The sequence below is a fragment of the Symsagittifera roscoffensis genome, chromosome 3 (assembly GCF_963678635.1).
Source record: "Symsagittifera roscoffensis chromosome 3, txSymRosc1.1, whole genome shotgun sequence".
Taxonomy (NCBI): domain Eukaryota; kingdom Metazoa; phylum Xenacoelomorpha; order Acoela; family Convolutidae; genus Symsagittifera; species Symsagittifera roscoffensis.
The window spans coordinates 43,949,734-43,975,861 of NC_087064.1; the positions used below are offsets into that span (position 1 = coordinate 43,949,734).

At 36.1% G+C, this 26,128-nt stretch overlaps 2 protein-coding genes across 3 annotated transcripts in view; both read right to left on the bottom strand.

Moving 5' to 3' along the window:
* LOC134842553 (insulin-like growth factor 2 mRNA-binding protein 1) overlaps positions 1-7,882 on the bottom strand; it is an 81,984-nt gene extending 74,102 nt beyond the window's left edge. For both annotated transcript variants that reach the window (XM_063858946.1, XM_063858945.1), the window contains exons 1-2: positions 7,560-7,882; positions 7,194-7,269 (exon numbers count right to left, since the gene is read on the bottom strand). In XM_063858946.1, the coding sequence (XP_063715016.1) occupies positions 7,194-7,269; positions 7,560-7,752 (269 nt within the window). In that variant the 5' untranslated portion in view covers positions 7,753-7,882. The remainder of the gene's footprint in view (positions 1-7,193; positions 7,270-7,559) is intronic.
* Positions 4,064-5,531, bottom strand: LOC134841512 (uncharacterized). The gene is made up of 2 exons (XM_063857541.1): positions 4,921-5,531; positions 4,064-4,567 (listed from the first exon to the last, which is right to left on the bottom strand). The coding sequence occupies exons 1-2, from the start codon at positions 5,080-5,082 to the stop codon at positions 4,352-4,354; spliced, it is 378 nt and encodes a 125-aa protein (XP_063713611.1). The 5' UTR covers positions 5,083-5,531; the 3' UTR covers positions 4,064-4,351.
* Positions 7,883-26,128: the final 18,246 nt, after the last annotated feature.

Here is a 26,128-nt window from a genome sequence, read left to right on the forward strand (position 1 = left end):
TCGTGATTTGCAGTCTCACGCTCTGCCCGCTCGTCCACGAACGCTTAACAGCCAACAAAACACTAGTCAAGAATAAAGCAGCTATATATTCTAATGAATTGCCAATGCGATGCAGCAAAAAAAAGCACCAAATTTAAATGGACACAATTTGTCATGAATAATTTGGAATATAACTGAAGTAGGTATATAGCTGAAGTCATCCACGCTAACTTTGCATGAAATAAATTCGAAAGCATGAAGCCATTTTGTATAATTTAAGCATTTCAAAAATTTTGCGAAATATATTGAACCGGAAAATTTCTTGAAATCGAGTTTTGAGTTATTGTATTGATATTTGAAGCAAATGGTTTTTTTTTCGGCTCATTGGAACAATCAGAAATGCATCAACTGTGTATACTTATTAATAATCAAAAATCAAAGCACATACTATCAAAAAACTGTGAAGAAGCCCCAAAAGTGGTACCAATATTTATGACTTTGGGTAGAAAAAAGAATAGTCGTACTATTACATTCCGCTCACTAAAGTTTGCGAGTGTTAAAATTGTCCAAATAAGCAAGTTTCAAAACCTCATTCGTGATAGCAGGTACAAAATTTTGAAGTGACCTCAGGACAACGATATTTTTCAGATGGTATAAAATTGTCAAAAACGCTCAGTTTAAAAGCCAAAATTTGATTGACTGAAGAAAATTGGAACAAAAAGTTTTGCTTGTGTACGGCAACTTGTAAGTTACATAAGAAAAAATGGTCTGGTAAAAAAAATCTTAAACTGAACATTTGTGCGCGAATGTTTTTTCTCCAGACGAATTTCGACTTTTTAACTAGTAATTTTTCACGGATATTTTTTCGATTATGTTTTGAAGGCTAAGAAAAATTGCCAATTTGGGATAAAAACGCATGATATCTTGAGTTCTTATAAAGAGCTTAAGCGGCAGATTAAATCGTTCTAAATTGATTTGAACCGAGCCATTCCTTGTAATTATTGTTCCGCTTTGGTCTTACCAAAAGGGGGAAATTATGAAAACATTTCGCAACCAGAGTTAAGGGGACAATTAATGCAACCCGCAACAAAATAACCGAAATGCAGAAAACTTCGAAAAAGAATTGAAATCAGACTTGAAGTCAATTTTGAGTTCAAACCCACTTGCCATCAAAATGAGGCGGCAAAACTAACTATTTATCATTTGACTTTGAATTAAAAGGAAATAGCTTCTAAAAAACAGCATTTATTTCATAGACATTTGTTTAAACATTTAAGCTGTGATATTTTTTCTGGCGAATTTTGTCTTTATAACTAGTCAATTATGACAATTTTCTTTTCTGGTAACTTCTGACGCGTTTGAAAACTTCCAAATTGGGATAACTAACGCGCAATTAACGGAAGAACTAACGGGTAATTGATCCAGCACAGAAATTATTCTAAATTCAAGAGAGTTATGATAAATGTTGTAATTATTATATGCTTGGATCACAGATATATCGTTTTGTATTTCAAATGGCGTGTGGCGGGATGATTTTCGATATCTATCATTTTTAATTTTTCAATTTTCGGAAGAAGTCATTTTTTGGCAGTCGGAAGACTCAAAGCGTCACCCTGATGCGAGCAGTCTTGTTTCTTTTCTCAAAATAAAATCGAGCTGAAATTATTTAGTTAGATTGAGATTGACAAATTATCCTAAGCAAAAAATTTGGAATCCAATTTGTAATATGTTCAGTTAGTCAGAAAAATTCTCAATATATCATAAACTAGTGCCCACTTACAAGAAATTTGTTCTTACAAGTGTAATTACACGACTAAAAATGAATGTATTTGAATCACCGAAGGAAAATTTCTGCCATTGAGAAAATCATGACCTTATTTGAGCCAATAGATGTTTCCTGGTCGCTTTCAAATTAAGTTTCCTGATACATCACAAAACAATTACTAGTTTAAGAAACCTTCCATAAATATCCTAGATCTTGATGTAATTATTCGCACAGACGACACTGCACTCTTATCCATCACTCCATACTGCCTTGCTCTACTATGCATTATAAACACGCTTTTTATAAACACCAGGCTGCATTGATTAAAGGGACTACCGCCCATGCGCCTCAGACACAAGCCATGCTCTTCAAGTAACGCAAAAAATGTTCCATAAAAGCTTTACAAGGCAACGCGAGAGTTATTTCGAAAAAAGTTATCTGGTAATATAACACATCCTTGGCTGTGTTAAGAAAAACTGATAAAATTGTTCAATTTATTTCTGTTCAAAAAATAGCGCATTTTTTAAGTTATTTCATTCCGCTGAGCTTGATCTAGTTTTCCAACTCAAGAAATGACAAGACTGCTCGTATAAGGGCGAAGCCCTAAATGTTCCGACTGCACTTTAATTGGTTACGGATAATTTGGTAAATTAAATATTGGCAAAACTAAGATATTTAGGCTGATAATATCAAAAATTATGTGTTGCAATTTGAGTTGTGTATTGAGTTAATAAAACCAATTATCTGCCTCAATTCAATTTGTAACAAATTTGTAGTGCGGGAAACTAAAACAAGCAATTTAAGACATTTTCATCGCAAGTTTGCACACTCGGCTGGCCCCAAACTGATCAAAAGATCGATACCCGAGGGACCAGACTTTTGTAAAAAAAAAAGGTTAGAATAAAAAACCGCCCGAGCAAATGTACTCTTTACTTTTTCCAAAAGTCGGAAAAAAAATTCCCATATTCTGTATTCTGTTGATTTCCCATTATGAAATCTTAAAAATTGCTGAAAGTTTCCATGAGGAGGAACACAAATCATCGCATAAAACATATGTACAATTTCTACGAATCTGTGATACGTCTAAGAGTGTAAGACCTCTACGCGTCTGCGCTAAGTTCGATTGCAAATATGAGTCACCAATAAAGCAGATAGAACACATGTTTTTAAATTGCCAATACTATGCAGCCAATGTGCAAGCAAATGATCGTTTGTATTAGCCAATTGTTGGGGGAAAAATGGATTCTTTAAAAAAAACAGCTCTCCATTAGTGCGGGATAACAAAACAAGCAGTTTAAGACATTTTCGTCGCAGGTGTGCACACTCGGCTGGCCCCAAACTGATCAAGAGAGCGATACCCGAGGACCAGGCTTTTGAAAAAGTGGTTTGAATAAAAAACCGCCCCGAGCAGAAAATTGCTTTACTTTTTCTAAAAATCGGGAAATTAATTCCCAGATTCTGTATTCTTTTGATTTCTCCTTAAGAAATCTTAAGAATTGCTGAAAGCTTCCATGAGGAGGAACACAAATCGCATAAAACGTATGTAAGACTTCTACGAATCTGTGATACGTCTAGAAATGTAAGACCTCTACGCGTCTGCGCTAGGGCCGATTGCAAAAATGAGTCACCAATACAGCAGATAGAAAAGATATTAAGTTGTCAATACTATGCAGCAAATGATCGTTTGTATTAGCCAATTGTTGGGGAAAAATAGATTCTTTAAGAAAACAGCTCTCCTTAAGGGAAAAATGGATTCTTAAAAAAACAGCTCTCGCTTGCTTAGAGACTTATGTCGATTGTTCAGAAAGATTGATGTAATTATTCGAACGGAAGCTACTGCTTTTTTCTAATCCATTGCTCCATACCGCCTTGCTCCACTATGTATTAAATACACGCTTTTTTTATGAATACCAGGCCACTTTCATTAAATGGATACAGTTAATTCATCCTCGGATACAACTCATGATCTTCAAATACCGCCGAAAATCTCTTCTAAATCAGAACAAAGCAACGCTCATTCGAAAAAAAGTTCTTGTCTTGCACGTAAATATTGATATGCAGATTCAGGCTTGCTAACTTAAATTACAAAACAGTGGCTTCGCAGGATAAGACAAAACTACTATAATGATCCGTGTAATTAAAAAGACTAAGAAGTCTTGTCCAACAAGTAAGAAAATTTAGAAGCTAAAACATTATTTTTCGACACATTGTAGTGAGAGGCTTGACGTTTATTTTTTTTTGCTAATTTTAACCTTAATAGTCTATTATTCTCAATTTTTGAAGCTAAATTATCAATTTCATTGATAGCACTTGAAAACGAAAACTTTAAGTTCTGCAATTGATGTACAAATAATAGAAACATGAACAAAAATCTAAACACATTTACAGTTTGCATCTTTTTCAAGCTGATCTGATTACTACGGCGATGACACTGCAACCATGCGGATCGTTCAGAAAAAATTTTAGGACAATTGCTCATTTCAAGAATTGAAAACATTTTCACAATCATTCTGAAGATGTCATCACTGAATAACAATACAAAAGGGTTTAACTCATATAAAAAACTGAAATTCACATAAAAGTATTAGCTTGAGCTTTTTCACTTTCCTAGGCTCGAGCGAGGGGCGCGAATTTCATCTCTTTAGCCATTTGGTAAGTGACGCAGCAGGGACAGCAGCAGGAGAAGATGAAGTCTTCGATCTCTTTCGACTCCTGTTCGTGTCCGAGTTGCTTCCTCAGCTTCTGTCGGATGAAGCAGAGGGCCGGTGCACTGAACATGGACATCCACATGAGCGAATCTACTATTCTCGGACACTCGTTGTCCTGAAAAACAACTCAAGAAAACTATCCAATTTAGAACGAAATCGCATATTTCACTTGGAATACAAATGCAAAAAAAAACAGCAAATCATTGAAAACAATTGATAGATTTGAAAAGAACGGGTCCTTTATAAAGAACACGCATGATACACAGGTGCTTTCAAAAAGAAATGATTCAAGCTTAATAAGTCATGGCTTAAAATTGAGTTAAGCTATTTATTCATAAAGCGTGAAATCAATTTTGCTGATGTTGACCACAACGATAAAGGTTCTTTTAACATTTCGATTTCAAAACACAAATCTAATATTGCGACCAAAAAATGGTAGCTGTCTAATCGAGACTGAGTGGGACTCACTTTGTACTTGAGAACGCCAGTGTAGTAGTTCTCTCCCTCCATCAACACCACCTCGGCTATCCTGCCGAACACGTAATTGGGAAACATGAACGACATCAGACAGAGAGTCTTGTCGGAGAAGCAGGAGAACACGCCAGTCTGGAAGTCAGCTCCATCGCCCATTGTCGCTGATACAAGTGTCGTCGACTGTTGTTACTACTATATTAACTGCTGCTACCTTCGTTGAGTTCTCTAACTCTATCTTCTCATCAAAATGCAATTGAACAGACGCAAGATAATGTACTACGAAATCAGCCCTCAATATAACACGATTATGATTCTATAAAAATCAGCTGTTCGTTTGAGGTGGTACAAAAACCAATAAGTATCAAAATTTGGCAAGCTAGAAAAGTATAATCAGCAGTCAGTGAAACTATGTTTAAGATTGATGGCTCGCGTTTAATGTAATTCTTAATAAGGCTTGCGTTATGAGGTAATTCAACTAAATATTAAAAAAGAGTGAATTTAATTGAGCAAAATTGAGAATATCTGCAATGAAAAGACACCAGAGCAAAACACAATTACAAAATGAGAGAAATCTTGTACTATTTTCGTTTTGTTTGGAACCATTGCCGTGCTTTATCAATTACTGTTGGCCAAAAAACTACACAGTGGTATGCAAAATAAGCTACTTGAAGAAACACGTGAAATAAAATCAATCAAACTTGACCAGATAATTTGATTCAAGTTTTGAACGATTATTTATAGCTGAATAAACACGAACATGTCTCGGCTCTATACTCAAATAATCTCTTTTCACTTATCACCACGGCGCTGTATGATCATAATTAAACAGGGTGTGTCGCATAGAATTAAAACTTTTAAAAAAATCGCCTTTATTTAGTGCAATTAATCTTAAAAAATAAATATTTACAAGCCATTTATATGACTCCGTTGTCAAAAAATGATTTGCCCCAATTTGGTTGCATACAATTCGCGGAAAGAGTACTCGAGATTACGAGATAACAATACGAGATTTTCCAATTAAACGACAATCTTTTTGACGTCAAAATTACCTCAAGAGCCACTGCTTAACAAAATATAATTATTGCATAGATACGTACGACCAATGCGACCAAAAGTTCAGAGCTAATACAGAACCATCGAACAGTAATATTTATACTTCATGCCGGCCGCATGGCATGATTTACGAGCTCTCAAAACAAAATGAGCATATAACTAGAACCCTGTTGCAAGATGCCAAAACGAGAGCTTTTACACTATATTCAACTGGATTTAAGATTTTACACTATATTCAATTGGATTTAAGATTTTACACTATATTCAATTGAAATTAAGGTTCTACACTATATTCAATTGGATTTAAGATTTCACACTATATTCAATTGAAATTAAGGTTCTACACTATATTCAACTGGATTTAAGATTTTACACTATATTCAATTGAAATTAAGGTTCTACACTATATTCAATTGGATTTAAGATTTCACACTATATTCAATTGGACTTGTCTAACTTTTTTTAAAAAAATTTCTGTTTTAAAAAACCTGTAGAAAATTATAAGGACAACGTAATTGATGTTTTCGAAAGGCTGTGAATTTATTTATCTCTTTTGTGATCAATCAATAGTAGGTGGCACATCCAAAGTTTCCGAAACTGTTGCTGCGAAATTGGTGTGACAGGTTTTTATGATTTTGATTTGTAATTCTGCTTTTTCAAATCATTTCAAAACTGTTTGTTTTTCGCATATTTTATGCGTCTCCTGAGATAATATGATAAATAAGATTGGCTATGATAACTAAGTTAACCTAAGATTAGTGGACCCCCGTTCCCTCAGAAATGCGAACCACTGACAACCCTAAGGTTCCCGCTTTCACCCTGTATAAAGACATCAATTGGCTCTTTTCCACTCCCCCCTCACATTTGAATTCATTTTGAATCACCATCTCAACAATTTCATAACGTAAGGAAAGTTTGCCTGTTTAACAAACTAACTATTGTGAACAGATTTTTTTTTTCATTTTTTACATCGTAATATTACGCAGTCTGCCATCAAAATACGTAAGAAAACTTGAAATGTACGGGAGAAACTGGAAAAGAACCCATCAATTTTTAGCTGACGGACCCTAAAACTTGTGCCACCATACATTTGGCACCACCATATACTATTTTTGATGGGGGAGCATGCGACAAACAAGGGAGTTTGTCTCCTGCGATGATATAACTAACTAACGTACAAAGACTACGTATGGAATTTCATGACTCAAACTGACCGTCTATCCGATCCGTATGATCGTGGACCCGATGAACAGAACTCGACCTTCACACTCTGACCATCTACATGAATACCTAAAATCAATATCATAAGTTAAAGTCAAGCACAGATACAGAAAAAAAAACCTTTTAATTAGCTCGGAAGCCATTCGTTGATATATTTAGGTTTGCAAAAAGCAAACAAAATAAAACATCATCAAGAAAACACTCAATAAAAAGTACCAATTAATAACTAAATTAATGAATCAGTTACGATGAAGGTAGTCTAAGCTATCAATTGTGGGTAGAAAATTGAGTTCAAATATCGAAAACTTCGAATTAAAAACAAAGTCAACATTGAAAATGAATAGTATTTGGGAGCGTACTTTTCAACACCTGCAGAAGTGTCTCTTCATCCCTCCCCTGTCTGTCTTCGATGTCCACGAATGCATAGCCAGTGCCCATCTTCACCACCCGAGAGGAGAAGTGGTAACTGTCCAACACTATCTTCACGTGGAAGTCCCGAGTGTGTCTCGGCAACTGACCCATGAAGATACGTCTAGTGTTCAACCCGTTCATTGCTACCGACAATGTTCTAGTTCTCCACTACCTTTTCCAGTAGCTTGTCACTTATTGCACTGTAGGAAAAAGCTATCGGTACTACACGTGGCAAGGATGACATTTGACAATTCCTCGCTCAATCATTGATCTCACTGAAAAAAAAAATCGACAATTTTTGTTCAGATTTTCGAACATCAGGCGCTATGTGAACGAAACTAAATGAAATTACTACAAATGATACAACGGAAAGACAGATAATGCTAAATTTACCAAAAAGATAACTAGTTTTGTTGGCAAAAAGAGCAGCGACTCTTTCACCCAAAATAATTTTTTGACAATTGAAACGTGAAACACCAATTTCAGCATTAAACTAGCATTCAGGCAAAATGTATCTAGATACTTAAACCGGAAACGAAATTACTGTCACGAAAAATTGCCATAAAGCTTTAGGACTCAAAGTTTTTACATCGCCTCACCTTGAACACACCCAACTAAAATTTTATTATAACCCTCCAATGAACGCTATATGATGCGCCTATACCAATGTAGCATCAAAACAAAAAAAGCCGAATAATTGCTTTCAGCGAAACGGCCCGAAACTGTTAAAGCCGAATAGACGTTTTAAACGAAATGGGATAAAAACATGAAATTATACATAAAAGGACTACCCATTTTATCAATCATAACTAGATTATGCAGAAAGTTCATGCTGCGAAAAATCAGCCGAAAAAACCTAAGCAGAGTTAGCAGAACAACAATTGAATTTTTCCATGAAAACACTGCAATTTCAAGAGTACTAATACAATACTGTAAAGTACTGTAACAGCAACCAGTATTTTAACTTGAATCTTCAAGAAGTTGGGCATGTGAGCACTTTCATGTAGCGCACGTGCTGTTACCAATGATTCAGATGATTTAGCTCTATGTGTTGTTAACCTGGAAAAACCTGCATTCCGATTTGATAACGCTTGATTATCGCCAGCGTTAAAATAAACTCAAAAATATAGGTTCCCTTTGATTTCATAACAAAACTAAAAAAAAAACAGTTTGCTGCCTGATTCGCTTTGATAATAACGTGTGATTTGCTGAATCTCCTATAATCTTTAGAAAAAAAAAAGAAACCTAATCTGAAAGTTTTTCACAAAAGTGAGTAAATACTAGCCCCCTAACTTGCTATGATACAAGAAAAAACCATATTTATACAGCAAGATAGAGAGCCGATTGCTGGACGTAGATCAACACAGCGTCGTAGCTGTGCTTCGCAAAACCTAGTGGGAAAAAAGTGAGATAAAAAAGTATAAATCAGCCTCAAAGTAGTAAGACGTTTGCTACGCCAGGGATTCGAATGAGCAACCTTGGGATTGAAAATCACACAAACTACCCACTCAGCCACGGACGCTTGACGATAGACAAACACTAGCCACAATTAGAGCAGAGAACAGAAGGTGTGAAAAATCCAAGGGTACAGATTGTGATTATAGCATAAGTGCCGCCAAATCAGCGCTTTTATTTGCATGTTATGTTGAAAAAAAGTAGATTCATACTAATACACTAAGCAAGGTAGTATTAAAAAAAAATTTCAGACCTCTTTTTCTCGACACAAAGATAATTTTTTCGACACCAGGACCAAGAGCGGTGAAAACTGATTCAATATGAAATCACCTTTGACAAGTTTGAGCCCAAAAACGGATAATTTTTTAGCTTTTTTACAAAAATTTTACATAAACCTAATTACCAGTTAAATTGCTGACAAAACTATATCAAAGTCAACCGCTTATGTAGCCCAACAACGTTTCAGAAGGGTATAGTCCTCTTAATCTTGCATTCATTTCTTTGTTTTTTACAGCCAAAAAATGTCATTTTAACTATATAAATTACCAAAATATTATTCAAAATCAAGTTTCAAATATTTGCACAAATGTTTGGAGACTCTCTTAAATTTCTATAGGACTCGTAAGTACCTCATTTTGATATAGTTTTTAAGCAATTCAACAGGTAGCTTTCTCGTAGTTTTTGATTGAACTCTGCTTAAGCTGTAAGCAAGTTTCATCTATTTTTTTTGTAACAAGTCAGACCAACTTTTGAAAAACGTATTTCTAATTTCAATTCTAATTCTCTTGGTCCGGATAACGATATGACTTGGTGTGTAATCGTGCTGCTTTTTAGCTTTAATTACTTTTCTGACATTTTTTTGAGAGGTGAGAGGGGTAGCTAGGCGCTCATTTGTCAATCAAAAATTCAGAGGTTGAGTCCCACCATGGTCCGTTCTCGCTGCTTGAGGGTGAGGCAACATTACCCAGACAGAAAATTAACCAAACAGTTACATGTGATTCTCAACCAGAGGCCAAAACAGCTTATTATCTCGCTTGTTGGTGCTTTCCCTCATGAATAAATTGTTTCATCTGTGTTCCGTGAAAATTGATTTAAAAAATGAACAGAATAAAAAACTATTATTTTGTGTCTTTCGAAATCATGAATTTCAGGGGACCGGCCAATTAGCATGTGTATCAATTAGCAAGCCCACAAAAAATGTAGTTCGAAGATTTGCTTCTACAAAATTTGTTTATTCAAGTTTGCAATTTTGAACAGCGCGCACCCAGTCGAATTTTTAACGAAGGCATATTGTTGACAACATTAGATGAGAAAAGTAAGAAAAAACAACTACAAAAATTTCGTTTTTGTATCGGATGATGCTCATAAATAGACTTTGAAATCATAGGGATACCATTTACGGGCGGCAACTAAGGCCACGAACTTTGATTCGACCCCTGTTGAGCCGAAAACAAAACTTTTGACCTAAAAAATTTCGGGTTATGAGAAAACTACGACTAAAACCACAAACTCGAAAAAAAAATTTTTTTCAAATGTCTTCGAAAAAATAGTTACTACCTGAAGGAAGTTAACCTTAGGGTCTGCGAAAAAATAATTACTACCTGAAGGAACTTAAATTTAATTTTAAAAATTTAGCATGTCAGCAGTCGTGAAATTTGCCATTCCTATTAAAAAGCACCTTTCCCTTTCTGTGAACAAAGTTGTTTACGGCAAAAAAGCTAGTATTACCCAGTTGCAATACCCTTGCTGATGGGATGGGTAATAGGCGAAAACAAAATTTTGGGTCCCCTTACAAATCAAGTATTTTTCGTAAGCTTTTGAAATTCTAGGCTAATTTGTTTTTCGTTTGAAAGCGCGCACAAATCGCATGCTTATCGCTACACCCCCGTAACTTTATCTCATCATATTTATTCTCAACCGCTATAAGCATAAAAAAAACAAATATCTACCAACGATCACTGTCAGCAAATTTTTTGACAAAAAAAAACAAATTTGGTAGCTGGTTTGTTGAAAACGAAACAAGCTTTAATGCACCTTGATTTTGTCGTTTGTCGTACAATTTTACATAAAACGGTTCTACTCAGTTTTTCATCAAAAAAGAACTATTTGCATAAACTTTAATTAGACGCACACAGGAGACTTCCATTTAAAGTTGTTTGTGCTCTTCCTACAGTCGAACTTTCAAGATAACAGGAGCATTAATGGCTTTTCTCAAAATTGGCAAAGCCCGCTGAGCTGAAAAAAGGCGATCGTCCACTAAATTAGAAGCAAATTTACATCATCCAGAAAGACTAAGAAAAACATAATAAAAATGCATTTTTAGATGAAATTTGGCGCAACATTTTAATCAGTTTTTTCTAAAACAGCTTTAGTGACCATAGAAGATTATCCGCAGGACTAAAGCCGTTTTTCTGTTGAACATTTTTCGCAAAATTTGTCTAATTACATAGTAAAAAGAATTGAGCTAGAACATCAGATCTTACATAGTTCAACAGACACTCAAAAATTCCTTCTTTTAAAAAAATTAAACCCTAAGCATGAAAGTTTTCTGAGAGTAATTTTCCGAGTTAGTAATTTTTCTTCATTTTCCACTTTTCAATAAACAATAACATCAACTTCAACGTTCAGAGGCGAAGTAGAGCTGTTCAACATTTTCAATACAACAAAAACATAGCAATACATGACAGTAATTAGAAAAAGAGACGGAAATTGATTTTTCTTTTGAAAAAATAAACAAAAATTCATTTCAAAAAAATTATGTGGAAGTAGATAAAATCTGCACACATCAAATTTTCACACGTTTTTCTCGAATGATGTCCAAAAACAACTATTAAATTATTTGATATCATTTTCGAGCAGCAACTAAGGCGACAAATTTTGGATCGATTACCGTTGAGCCGAAAAACTTTAATTTTTTTCAACTCATCCTTTTTAAAACACATTTAAGCATTATAATGAATTTTGCACTCAAAACAACGAGACACAAGTTGACTAAACCGATATAACATTAGCCGAAACCGTTTCATCGCAACAAGTATTCAAAATCAAAGTTGGTAAACTTACAAATTACCGAGCTATCCATTATAGTAAAAACAGTTTGAATCAAAATAAACGCCAATGCTTTGGAAAAAAGCCAAAAAAAACCGTATCAAAAATATGACTAACTGAAAAAAAACTTAAAATGAGCCAGCGGAAAATAGAACGAAAAAAACGAATCCGGAAAAATAATATGGATAATGATAGAAAAATTAATTACTGCCTAAAATAAATTCCACCTATATGCTAACTAAAGGAGGGTAGTTTTATTTGATGTTTCAAGAATTTTAGCATAAGCGGAGCTCGGCGATACAAAAGGTCTACCAATTTCAACACTAAAAAATGAAGATTAACAAAAGTTCAAACCAGTGAAAACAGGAAAAAAGACAGTAGAATTTAGCTTTCATTACCAAAAACTGTTTAAAAATTTTAAACAGGTGAAGCTGCGCTTCGCAAACACAAGCGAGGAAAATAGCTCAAAACGGGCAAAACAAAGTGAAATAAAGAAAAGATTAAGAAAGACCATGAACTTTTTTTGAGATTAGGAGTATCAGTTTCTCACATCTGGTAAACGGCCACTTGTATACTTACTAACACTAGCCACCAATAAAGCAGCTACAGTTTCTATCAGATTACAATGTTATGCAGCGAAAATTCGATCAAAAAAATATTTAAATGTTCCGGATTTGAATTTCCGACCTCTTGATTAGGAGTATTAGGTCCTCGCATCTTCGCCACGGTCGCTTGGAAGTAAGCTAGTGGCCCAGCCAATGCCAGAGCTACCTGTTCTAGTATTTTTAATATATTATACTGATAAAAAATGCGTAATTTTCGAAATTTCAAAAAAATGGATTTTACGCTAAACCCTCGTGTTTCTCTGCTTATGTAGGGGATAAACCACTTATTGAAAGGAGAAAACTACTAATCGCTCTTTCAATTGAAGTCTTTATCTCAGATTTATCTAGGGAAGTTTTCAAAAAAAAAAGTGAAAAAGATTCCAAAACTCGATCAAGGTTTTACTTTTCCTAAATATAAATACTTTTCTCTACTAAAGCATGCTACTAAACAGATTGGACCCAAAACAGCAGATTTTAGAGAGTGACGAAATTTCTTTCAAAAAGGCAAGATTTTCAAAACGAATTTTTCCGATGTCCATATCAGCTTTTCTACACCAAAACAAAAACAGGATAAACAGAAAACGCAGGGAAAATCTTAGCACCCTGTTAGTTTTAAAAATTATCAACCTCAGAATCAGCAGGTTAGTTTTTGAAAAAAAGAATAACTTTCCAAAAAAACGGGCAACATTTCAGAAATTGGACATTTTTAAAGATATAATTTTTTAAAAACGGAGAGCATAGGCACTTGCACAAAAAAATTCTCATCCCTGATCTATTTTTGTTAAATTTTTATCTCTGATTTTGCTCTTGCACAAATAGGCACTTGCACAAATAAAACTCGCATCCCTGATTTATTTTTCTGTTAAATTTTTATCTTTGAGAAATTTTTTTTTAATTAACCAAACTTTTCAACTTGAAAAGCGGTACAATAATTTCAGAGAAAAGTTGAAATTTCTGCAAAAGTGTTCTAATTTTCCAAAGCGTCGCAAAAAAAACAACGAAAAACAACAAATCCCATATATTTTCATAGTGCATGATTGTTCAAACAGGGTCTAGCACACGCCAAAAATAAAGCAGCAACTTATGCCATTAAATTGTTTATGCTTAAATAAGCTCAAATATGTGTAAACTGAAACATACCAAAAGTGCCACTAATTGAGTACTTTTATTTGGCAATTAGGTAAGAAAAAAATATCTTCGTAATAATACACTTCGCTTCGCATGTGTAATTAGAAAAAAGTGAAAAAATAAAAAAGAAAAGCTGTTTAAAAAAAGAAAATCGCTAGCCTGAAATTAATGGTAAATTGTTTCCTAGAGCTAACTAAAGATGATTATAAAAAAATTTAACCTGATTTCGAAAAAAAATCGGTTAAAATTGTTTTTATGTTATAAGTATTAAAAAAACCAGATTACTTGATTATAAGAAACTCACTTTCCCAAGGTTCTAACACTGCGGTGAAGCTGCGCTACAATCTCACACGCAGAAAATGGCATAAGGAGCTTCAAAAGTGCAAGATCGTACCCAAAAACGGTTCAAAAACTAAAAATAACAATGATCCAACTATGGGATTCAAACTTCGGACCTCAGGATTATGCGGCAGTTGTCTTCCTGCCTGCAATAACTGTTCCAGCAGCATCTTAGAGCTTACACTATCGAATAGTAACTACCAGGCGCTCAATAGAAGCGGATAAAACAGGCTTCAAGTCCATTGCCAATAAAATGCACATTTGAGCACAAATTCGCAATTCCGCGTGCACACAACGGACTGCTGTATTTATTTTGTAACACTGTTTATATAATCCCAAGTATCAAATAAGTGTACGATCCATTATTTTTGATCGCAAATGCAACAATGTAGCTGGCTCTTGAGTGAACAAATGTATTTAATGTTCAGGTGTGAGTTTGATTTTCAGAACGGAATTATACTTGGAATAGTCAAATTGAGCTTTGATCATTAATTAATTAATCTTGAAAATTACTCTTTGATTCAGTTTAGAAAGATAAGAATTGGGTGCTAAGTTTCCCAAGATTTTGAAACGGTTCAATTAGTACAGGATTACCAGCTGTTTCAGAATTTTAACATCTTGAAACAGCAAAAAATATATAGTTTCAGGTCCAGGTTTTGATTGCCGGGGTGTCTGAGTGTCAAAATAATAATAAATTATTTCATTGATGCTTATTTATGGTTGATTTGGTGGACTCAATTTGCAAGTGCAACCAAATGTTGCTACAATGGGAAAGCAATTTCTGATTCGGATAAAACCATGAAAGTAATATTCCCCAACTTTTTTTACTTGTAAGTGTAATTTAACTGGAAATTAATGATATGGAAGGTGGTGATATAAAACAAGTTCTAATCAAACTCAACTGATTGAAGTAGATTAAAATTAAATATTTTTCGATCTCACGTGACGAGACAGCATTTCCAGAAACTTTTCTGTTTCTTGTCATGTTTTGTAGCTGGCATTCTACAATAATTCTACCAAAAAAAAAAAGATTCACTTCGATAAGCTGAAAGGTCATCGAGCTATTTTGCAGGATTTTTTTAAACTACACACAGGGTCTGCCTAAAACGCAAACAAATCTAACATAAGAAAAGGGTGTCATATGCACAAACCTACTGCGGCTTTTATACCCACGGCTTGACTACGGTGCGTAAACTGAATCGAGATTCGAATTCTTGCGTAAGAAAATAAGACGAGTTAAATAAATGAGATGAATTCATTCCACTAAACTTTCGTCTGACGGTTTTCAGATCTGAGCTCGAAAGTATATGAGTGTCAGAAACTCATAATAACTAGTACTTATCTGATTAAGTTTAATAAGTACGTATTTATATCAGACTTCTATAATTTATGTATCCATACCAACTGGTTATCATAACTAGCATCAATAGATTAAGTAATTATTATACTATGGTTTATATTCATGTTTTAGTGGGCATGACACCTATTCCATTTTATGGGTTTACTTCTTATATCCAACCTGATAACACTTCCCCTTTTTTGATATGGGAAATATCTCATAGTTTCTCATTTCCTCCGTGCTGACTTTTAGTAACATCTTTGGTATCAGACTTAATGACAATTGTTTGTTTTGCGGGTTGTTGTCCTCTCGTTCTCGCTGGAAGGTCATTGAGTTTTTTTTATTGGCGATATTGACTGTAAAATACTCATTGCCGTATCGAAATTCTTTAAGAACGCGGCGTCCAGGGTGTTTGCTCGTGATGGTCGGTCAATGACGAAGCGTGAACTGATCGCCCTGTCTGGTCCCGCCAGTGGACTTAGGGTCGCAGATATCGCGTTGTGACTCTCCTTTGCGTTTGTGTCTTCCGGCTCGTAGTCTTTTTGTTCGCTTGCCGCTCTAATGTGTTCCGGTGATTGTGTGTCCAACTGGATTTCCCTACACTCGACTGATGAGAGCGAAATAAACTCCTGTGGTTCTTCTCTTGAGGTGGTAGCTGTGGCTTCGGCTTGTATTGATGCTGGCACTATCTGTACTTGGCAGACCACGTTTTTACTTCTGACCCTTGTTCCTCGATTTTGTTGATCAGTATTGCATTCCCGAATTTCCCGGCTAGGGTACTTGTACGCGCCCTAAAGCGGCGATATTCTTGTTCGAACTCCTCCGGCATGCGTTTGGTATCAAGTTTCTTTGCGGCTGGTTTTTTCGGTGATGGCGTTTTGCGGGTCAGTTCTTGTCAGATGAGAGGGAAATGGAGGTATCACATTCGAATTGGATATCTTCTTTTCCCATTTCTCTTTTTTGTAGGACTACGTTTGCCAGTTGGTTTATATGGAAGATTGGTTTTCCTCGGCTCGTCTTTCCTTGTTGTTTGTCTAGCTCTGGAATTGGCAGCTTTGAAAAGTCTTTCCGGTCCCATTGCCCGTCGGTTTAGAGATTGTGCTAGGATCGGCTCAATATTCTGCGGTAGATTTTTTAGGGCTGACTTTTTTCATTTCTGTCTGGTTTGTAGATTTTTTGGGCTGGCTTGTTCTTTTATGTTTTAGGTTGTACTTGGCTGGTGGACTGTCCAGGTTTTATCGCTTCTCGTTCCGATTGTGTCTTGTCTTTTACCACAGAAACAAGAGGGTTTGTTCATTGTAAGTGTTTATACGCAGCAAAAAACTTTAGAGCCGCCGGTCTACATGTTCCTTATACGCGTGGATCAGGTACAAAAGCGAGACCATCGTGTCTAATTACCCGTGGTTGTTTCCCGTTCTCACGAATCAATGCTGTGTGGGATGAATAATTAACTATAGAGCCATTTTCCAGTATTTTAAATTGCGGTCCGAAAACCCCTGGTTTTTTGACTTTCCGTCCGAGGTACCAGTTTTCCGGGCTACCTGTTTGATTTTTAGTCCAACTTTTACGTTGATCGTGGACTGTGGGCCTTTAAAACGATCTTTGAGGAACTCTAGTGGTGCCCTTTCGATATTCTGTTTTTCCTGATTTGTGAGAAAACGAATTGGTTTTCTTGTTCTTATAAGCGATAAATCGTTTTTTGTGTTTTTTTTTTACCAACTCGCGTCTTCCACTTATCATATCATATGGTTTGTTAGATAAAGGTAAGTGCGCACCTATTGGAAACTTCTCCATTAGTTGACGGTCAAGTTCTTCGTCGCTAGTATCCCAATTGCTGTCGCCGACTGGGGGCGTTGTGGCCTAACTGTAGCCTTCTTTTTCGTTCCTGGTTCTGAGTGTTGTATTTTCCCTTGACATGGTCGTCGCTTCTGCTCGTCCTGATGTTTCTGTATGTCGTGAGGCTGTTGGTTCGGGGTTGAAAATCGGCTCTGGAAGATGTTGTTGCTGAGGGTAGGTGACTTCTAATTCACCTTCACTATTGGCCTTGCGGTTCCACATCGCCTCAGCTGTTAGGGCTGGTTTTGTGAGTAATCTTTGGTTCGTGTTTTCCTAAGATAAAATTGACGATTTAGGCATTGTGGCAATATTGCTTAACGGCGTGAGGTTTTCTCAGAGTTTTAATGAGTTCGGCCATATCAGAGGCCAAATTGTAGTGTTTGTTTCTACTATCAATTTTCATAACCGAGAGTTGCGTTTTAAGTGTTCTTATCAATCTTTCAACCATGCGCATAGAGCAATGATCGTCCACTGGCGCAAATATCAGTTTATTATGATTGCTTTTGCAAAATAGCAAAAAAAATTTTGCCCTAAACCCCTGTGTTTGATCACAGCAAATGTTCCTTGGGACCCCGCGGTTAACAATGTGTGTTTGCATTAACCAAATTATTTTGTCCGCCTTAACATTTTGTTACTACTTTTGCTGACGGAAATCTAGAGAATCGGTCGACACCTACCAGTATATAATCTTCCTTATTGTTTTCGTCTGGTAGCGGTCCGGAAAAATCCAAATGGATTTCTCCGTTGGGTTCTACTACAGCGTCTAACGCCATGAAATGTTGTTTTCCTGAACTGACCTTAAGGTTTTTGCCTTTTTGGCGGCATTCCTTGCAGTTTTGAGCCGCGGCAACGATATCGCGATGTAGGTACGGATACCACACGTTTTTGGCCTCTTCGAGCATCGAGCATACCGCCTTGTCCCGGATGTGAGCGAATCCACAAGGATTTGGCGAAGTTGTTTTGGTATGACTGCCCTGACGTCATATAGCAGTATGCCGTCTCTCACCGATTGTCTGTCTCTGACGTTGTAGAAGTAAGGGCCGTAGCATGATTTGAGTGTCCCACTTTTGCGCTCGTACCATGTTTAACAGTGGCTGTTAGTTCCAGTCCCTCTTGGTGGCGGCCGCGATGAAGTCTGTCGAATAGTTTCCTTATATTTTTCTGTACTTGGGCACACCCTCTTTTTCTGCCGTGGTTGTAACTAGGCAGTTTTGAGAGGTCTCTTCTTGAATTGTTTGACACATCCTATCAGTTTTCTCATTTTCCACTCTCCTGAAGGTTCGGCCCTCATCAGATGGTATTACTTGGTGGGTCATATCGCTAAAGGTAAGGTCTTTGGGCTGCGGATGTCTCAAAGTGTCGAATGATGCAATGTTATTCGGATGGAAGGATATAACAGTTGGTGTGCCGCTGTGGCATTTCCACAAAATTCTTCTAAATGGTGGTAATGACATACCGGAAGCTGTGTTTAATTCAATATCGAAATCGAACGGCAGTAAACGGTCTATCTATCTATCTGGTAGGCCTACTTTGATAGATTTTACTGATTTTGTTGCATTGTAGGGCGCTGATTAGAGCTTGATGGTCAGTAATAAGTGTAAATCGTCTAACATCAAGGTAATATTTCAAGCGCCATATTGCCCAGACTGCCGCAAGGAGTTCTAAATCATTTACATCATATTTCTTTTCGCATGTAATGAGAAAACGTGAAGCATAAGCAATTGTAGCCCAACCATCCGGAGTTTCTTGTTCCAACGCACATCCAATACCGTCCCAACTCGCGTCGCAAACCACTCGCGTTTCTCGTCCGCTTACGGAGTGACAATTTTCCGTTATATTATGAACTGCCTCTAGAATGCTAGACCTTACCCAGTTGGTAATTTTTGCATCTGAAGAATTTGTATCATCCGAAAAAAGGTTCACTGACTTACCAGCTGGTTTTTGTTGCGGTAGCTGCACTCCGATTAAAGGCAGGATGTTTCTTCCCAGGATGTTCGCTCGGTTGTCATCTACCACAATCAGTGAGACTGTATTGACTGTTCATCCCCCTGTTTCAATAGGCGCAATGATTCTTCCAAACGACGGAATTTCGTATCCGTTGTAACAGACCATCCTATTCGCTTCGTCGTTATCATTGGTTTGTAATCGTTTGGCTGATTTTACGCTCGCTGTAATAAGAGTTGCCATTTTTTGATTGATGAACGACGTGGGCAACCCAGTATCCGAAGACGAGGTTGTTTGGTCCTGCTCGAACCCTCAATAAATGAACTTTTAAATCGGCCTCTCCCATTAGACCAACTGGTTTGCTTTCGAATCGGATTTAATTCGTTGTCGAGTGATCCGGGTGGACGAGTTCCCAACCTGGAATAAGGTCGCCTGCCTGCAGGTACTCAACATAGGCTGCTACTTCTGTGTCTTGAGGAGATGGTTCAGATGTCAGATCAACTTGAATAACATTGACGTTAGCGGATTTGCATAACCGTGCATAGTGGATATGTTTTGTACATTTGTTACATATTTTGTGTTTCGCAGGGCATTGTTGTTATTGCCCCGGGCCAAAAGAGTTGCCTTGTTGTTGTTGTTGTTGTTGTCTTCCTCGTCCTCCCCGTGGCGGGTATCGATTATTGTTGTTACCTCTCCTCTGGATGAACCCAACTGGTTGTTTTCATGGTTGCCATTTGGTTAGATGGTGTTGAGTCCTGCTTTCGAATACGTAATTGGTTCTCCAAACCCTTCGCTCGTCTAATTGCACATTCGAGTGCTTGTGCAGGCACTTTCGTTTCCGCTAAGAGGTCTTTCTGAACCTCGTCATTTGACATGTTTGCGGTAAACAGATCCCGGATAAATTCGGTCTCCAATCCCCCGTCATTGCAATTAGCGCATTTCAAGTTCTCTTTTACCACAAGTTCCGTTAGGCTACAGTGATATTGCTCGCGTCTCTGTTTTCTCTTGTTTCCTTGTAAAGGCTTCATACATATCAATGGTAACGTTTCTTTCTTTTAGGAACAGTCTCCTCAGTCTCTCCCAGAAATCCCTGGTCGTAATCTCCTGGATCTTTAGATCCGGGTAGTATAGTGTTATTCTTCTTTGACCTTCTGCCCCCAAACAGATATATGTGTAGCTTCTGCATTTGATGTCTGCTTCCCATTTGATGTCTGCACGAGACGCCATCTACTGTTCGTCCGAGTCTGTCCAAATAAGCGCTTTGATTATCCCATATCACTCGCTTCTCTTGACTTAGATTGCGACCTCGTGCTTGTGTGTTTGTTTCCCCTCTATGGATAGTTCATACCCCGGTTCGTGGGGATTTCGTACAGGTGGGGGATTTTGCAATAGCTTTTGTAGGTTTATTCCATCCTTAGCTATAATGCCTAGGAATAATTGTTGGTTCCATTTGTCCCACTCGATCAATGGTTCTACCGAGGCTTTTTTCCAGAACGGAGTGATTTTTTGGTAACTGCTCGCTGCGCCATATTATACCCACGGTTTGACTATGGTGCGTAAGCTGAATCGAGATTCGAATTCTTGCGTAAGAAAACAAGACGAGTTAAATAAACTTAAATTCATTCGTCTAAACTTTTGTCTGATGGTTTTCGGATCTGACCTCGAAAGCATGTGAGTGTCAGAAACTCATAATATTCGTTTTTTGAAAGGCCAAAGCTCTACACTTGATTTCCAAAAGTTCGTACTTTTATCTTCGAAAAAATATTCTAAAAAGGCTAAAAGCATACAAATGCGCTTTCAACATTTTAAAACATAGCCAAGAGACAGTTGGAAAAGAGTCGATGAACGCAAGAAAAAGAAACAAAACCGACTTGCTTTTGAAACAATTCAGCTTTCGAATTTCCGAGAAAAAAAAAGAGATGACCAAAAAGCTCTTTGAATTTCCAGAATACTTTATTATTGACACTTTTTTGATAGAGTTAAACCAATTTGAAAAAAAAATGGATCAATAGGTAAAACTTTATTTCGCTGGGAAATCTGATAACTAAATTCCACACTCGTAATTAGAAATTATCACATTTATCATGACCTTTACACTTTCAATGTTCTATAGTGGGGTTTCCCTTTCTTTTAACAAAGGAAATGAACTGAACTTGAAAAAAATCGAAGGTCAAACCGCAAAAAGTAAATTTGAGCCTTAAAAATTTTTAGACTTTTCCTTAAAAAAATCATTACGATCTATGTGAGAGTCTAGACTACATTCATCGACTCTTAATAACAAATTTTAGAATGAACAGTCGCTTCGTATGGTCAACAGAATCAATCTTTTGCCACAGAATTGGGACAACTTAAATATAAAAATCAACATATTGCTTCGCTATGCTGAAAATATGTTGAAGTTGCAGATGCGAAATCTTTTAAAACGGATATATGATGATTTGCAGTCCATGGTACCTTATTTAAACAAAAAGACGTAATTCGCATCCGCAGAGAAGTTAGACAAATATTAGTTTTTTAACCAGGCGACATCATGACTTCTTTAACAAGTGTCGAGTGAAACGCCAACTCCTCGCAACTGACCATGGATGCATTTCAAGTAATTTGGCAAATCTTGTACTAAGGAACTTCTGGCTCGACTGGAATGAGATTTGATTGAGCGGATCAGTTGAGCAATCTCCTTTTTTTATAAAAAAATTTTTTATTAAACTTTATTTAAAAAAATTCGATTCTATAATTTTTTTTTGTAAACTTTTGTTTGGGCGACCATTGCCTCATCAGAAAGCAAATGATCAGGGTTGATGCTCTAGCTTTGGATCTGGATATTAAACATTGCTCTCCGCAGCACCTTAATATTGTGTGCAAAACACTTTTCATCCTTTGAGGACAGAAAAAAGTAGCTTTATTTGCCTCAAATTTATTGATTCTTTTTCACTTTGATTGTAATTTTTGAGCTTTGATATTGTGATATTTTGGCCTTCCTCATTCGTTGGAGAATCTGTTTATGATTTCATATCATCCAAACTATTTTCAAGTGTTTATAAACATGTCTCAAGAACCTATTGAGCTTTATCTCCCCAGGACAGGCGAAGTTGTACTTTGCATACACAAGCAAAAAAATGACCGATAACGATACTGGGAAAAACTGAATGAGTGAAACATTGAGCCAACAAAAATTCTTCATTGAGGCACGACAATTATGAGACTATAAAATTGCAAAGTGACGCATTAAGCCAATTATGACGCATTAGCAGCACTAGTCAATTTGAAAAAAAAAAATTACCAACTAATAAGCCTCAATTTATAGAGCGGATGCATTTTCACTAGCATACGAAAAAACTCAAAAAACATCCGACCCTGCCCAGTCTCCTTCCCTACCTCTACGCTACAGATCCATGATACCTTGAAGCTAAAAAGCTACTTGTATTATAATAGTCTGAATGATAAAAATGAACACTTTCAAAATGAGCACTAATATTTGCGACTTATGTTGGAAAAAAAGAGAGTTCAAACTGTAACACAAGATTTGCTTGTTAAAAAAAGGATATACATTTTGGTCTTCAAATGACACAAAACTAATTGACCCATCCGATTGACACTTTTTTGATAAAACTAGCACATTTTATAGAAAATCAATTTTTTATTCCACTGAACGGTAAGAACTTAATTCCACTTTCGAAACAAAATCAATCACGTTTTTTCACGCTATTTACACTGTTTTTCACAAGCGTATGTGGCTTTCTATTTAAGCAAACAAAACAATTAAACTTTAAAATATCAAAACAGCGAAAAATCGAATTGAACGTGAAGATATTTTGAGAATTTTCCTAAACAAAAACAACCTTACAAGTGTCTTGTCTTCACAGAAAAATAATAATAACTCGGGGTTTCCACAAAAATCGGATTTGACTGTGAATGCTAGTTCTGTGAAACATTTAGTACAGAGGTCACTAGCCAGAACACGACAAAAATCAGCTCTATAATTAGCAACTAGCGCATGACTAACAACTACGGTGCTTCAAATAGATCGCTGAACGTAAAAAGAGCTTCCTAAAACATGTATTAAAACAAAGACATTCAATGCAATCGTGAAGATAAGCTGAACTCATCTATCAAGGGTTTCCATTTCATCAAACGACGCTATATATCAAAGACCAAAATAATTTGCGCAGATAAAATTTGCGCAGATTTGCTATCCTATATTGTCCAGCAACAGCATCCTAAAAAACAAAGAAATCAACACATATCGATTAATAAAAGGACTTGAGCAACTAACAGTACAACAGTACCCCCGCATTAGGGTTGAGAAATGAGGTTCTGTTAATTTTTTATCTATTTTTTTTTAAAAAAAATTAATTATAAACGCCATATCTCGATAACTAAAGAATTTGAGTAGTCATACTTAGATCAAGATTTGCAACATCTGAGTATATCTACACAGCACCCCACTATAGGGCTGAGAACTTCAAGTTCGATTAATATTTGTTTTACACTTACGTTTTTCCCAAAAAAAAACAAAAAAATCACAAATACTCCATACCTGGAAAACAAAAGAATTTGAGCAATCATACTTGTACGCCAGACTTACGAACCCTGAGTGTATCCTGACAGTATCAACTCAAGGGTAGAGAAATTCAAACTCGGTTAGTTTTTTTTATATTCAAGTTTGTCTTAAAAGAAAATTAAAAAATCATGAAAAACGCCATATGTCGAAAGCCATTAAGATTTTGGCAATCAAACTTCGACGCCCGATTTACAAAACCTGAATGTACCCTAACAGCACCACATTATAGGCTTGACAATATCAGGTTCGATTAGTTTTTTTTAAATACATGTTTTTCGAAAAACAATTGGAAAAAAAATCATAAAAAACGCCATATCTCGAAAACCAAACGGATTTGAGCTGTCATACTTGGACGCCAGACTTGCAACCCCTGAAAGCACCCTGGCAGCAGCCCACAATAGGGTTAAGACCTTGAAATTTAGTTGAACTAGCGCGTCAATCGCACCACCGGTAAAGCCATAAGAATTTGAGTAATCATAGTTGGACGCTAGATTTGTAGCCCTCGAAGGTACACTGATTGCAACCCACTTTCGGGTTGAGAAATTCAAGTTCGGTTAGTTTTTTTATATCTTATTTTTTTGGAAAAAAAGAAAAAATCAGAAAAACGCCTTATCTCGAAAAGCATAAGGATTTGAGCAGTCATACTTTGACGCTAGATTTGCAGCTCTGGAGTGTACCCCGATAAGATCCCACTATAGGGTTGAGAAAATCAAGTTCGGTTAGCTTTTTTATATCAAAGTTTTTTGAAAAAAAAACTTGAAAAGTCATAAAAAAACGCCCTATATCGAAAACCATAAGCATTTGAGCAGTCAAACTCGGACGCGAGATTTGCAGGCCTTGATGGTACCCTGATAGCACCCCACTATAGGGTTGAGAAAATCAAGTTCGGTTAGCTTTTTTATATCTAGTTCTTTGAAAAAAAAAATGAAAAAATCATAAAAAACGCCATATCTCGAAAACCGTAAAGATTTCAGCAGTCATACTTGGACGCTAGATTTGCAGTCAATGAGTGTGCCCTGATAGCACCCCACTATGGTGGTGCGAAACTCGGAACTATTTAAGTAAACTGTGAAACAAAAACTGTGATAGTTTTCCGTTGCGAATAAAGGAAAAAATTTAAAGAGTTTAAAAAATTCGAGCTCCATCAGATTTTGAAACGTTGACTTGAGTTAACTTTTCAACCCTTTCATGTTTTGGCCTTTTAAAAGACCAGCATAAAGACTTCTTAAACATGTGCTAAAAGAAATTTCTTAAGAGTTTTAATATATGATAAAGCTTAAACGTGCAAAAAATAATACGTTAAAAACTTTAAACATGCAAAGATAGAGTTATCTTAAACAAGTCAACATACGGACTTCTTAAACATTTTTCACATGAAACGCCAATTAAATAATAGATAGATAGATAGATAAAGTGTGAAACAAAAATTTGATAGTTTTATGTTGCGAATTTAGGAAAAAAAAGTAGAGTTAAAGCATTTGCGCTCCAACAGATTTTTGAACGTCGACTTGGGTAAATATTCCAATGATTTGGCTCTCAACAGACCAATATAGCGACTTCTTAAACGTGTGCTAAAAGATATTTCTTAATTATTACAATATACGATATAGCTTAAACGTGCAATAATTCTTTCGTTAAGCATGCCAAAAAAACATCGTTGAAAAAGCTTAAACATGTCAACATAGGGACTTCTTAAACATGCGTCAAGTGAAACGCAAATTAAATAATTTAAGATAGATAGACAGATAGATAACAAAAGTAGAAATAAGCCATAAAATTTGCGAAACTACGGCTACGTCTGAGATTCGAACCTGCGACCTAGAGATTAAGAGTCTCGCACACTAACCAATGAGCTACAGGGTACCAAATGTTAGCCACATATAAAGCAGAGAACAGATGCTAAGCAATTTCCAATGCTTCAGTGACATTTCCAAATAAGTGAATATTCTTATTTGCGAGTTAGGTTAGAAATAAAAGAAGGTTCGTAATAATACTCTAAGCTGAGCGCTAGAGTAATAAGCTAAAGCATGGCTGTCTGGTGGCTAAGGCAAGGTTTAAAAATAATAATGGCTTCACTTCAGTTTTTGAAGAGGAATCTACTATTTGAGTTTTATTTTTTGTTGCTTCTGAATATAGGTTTGTTCTGCCATTGATATTTATGTCAACTTAACGAATGACGATTACCGAAAAAACTTCTTTGATTTGGCGGCAAATCTAGTCAATGTTGCCATCATTGTTAATTTCATTGAGTTCTTTATAGTG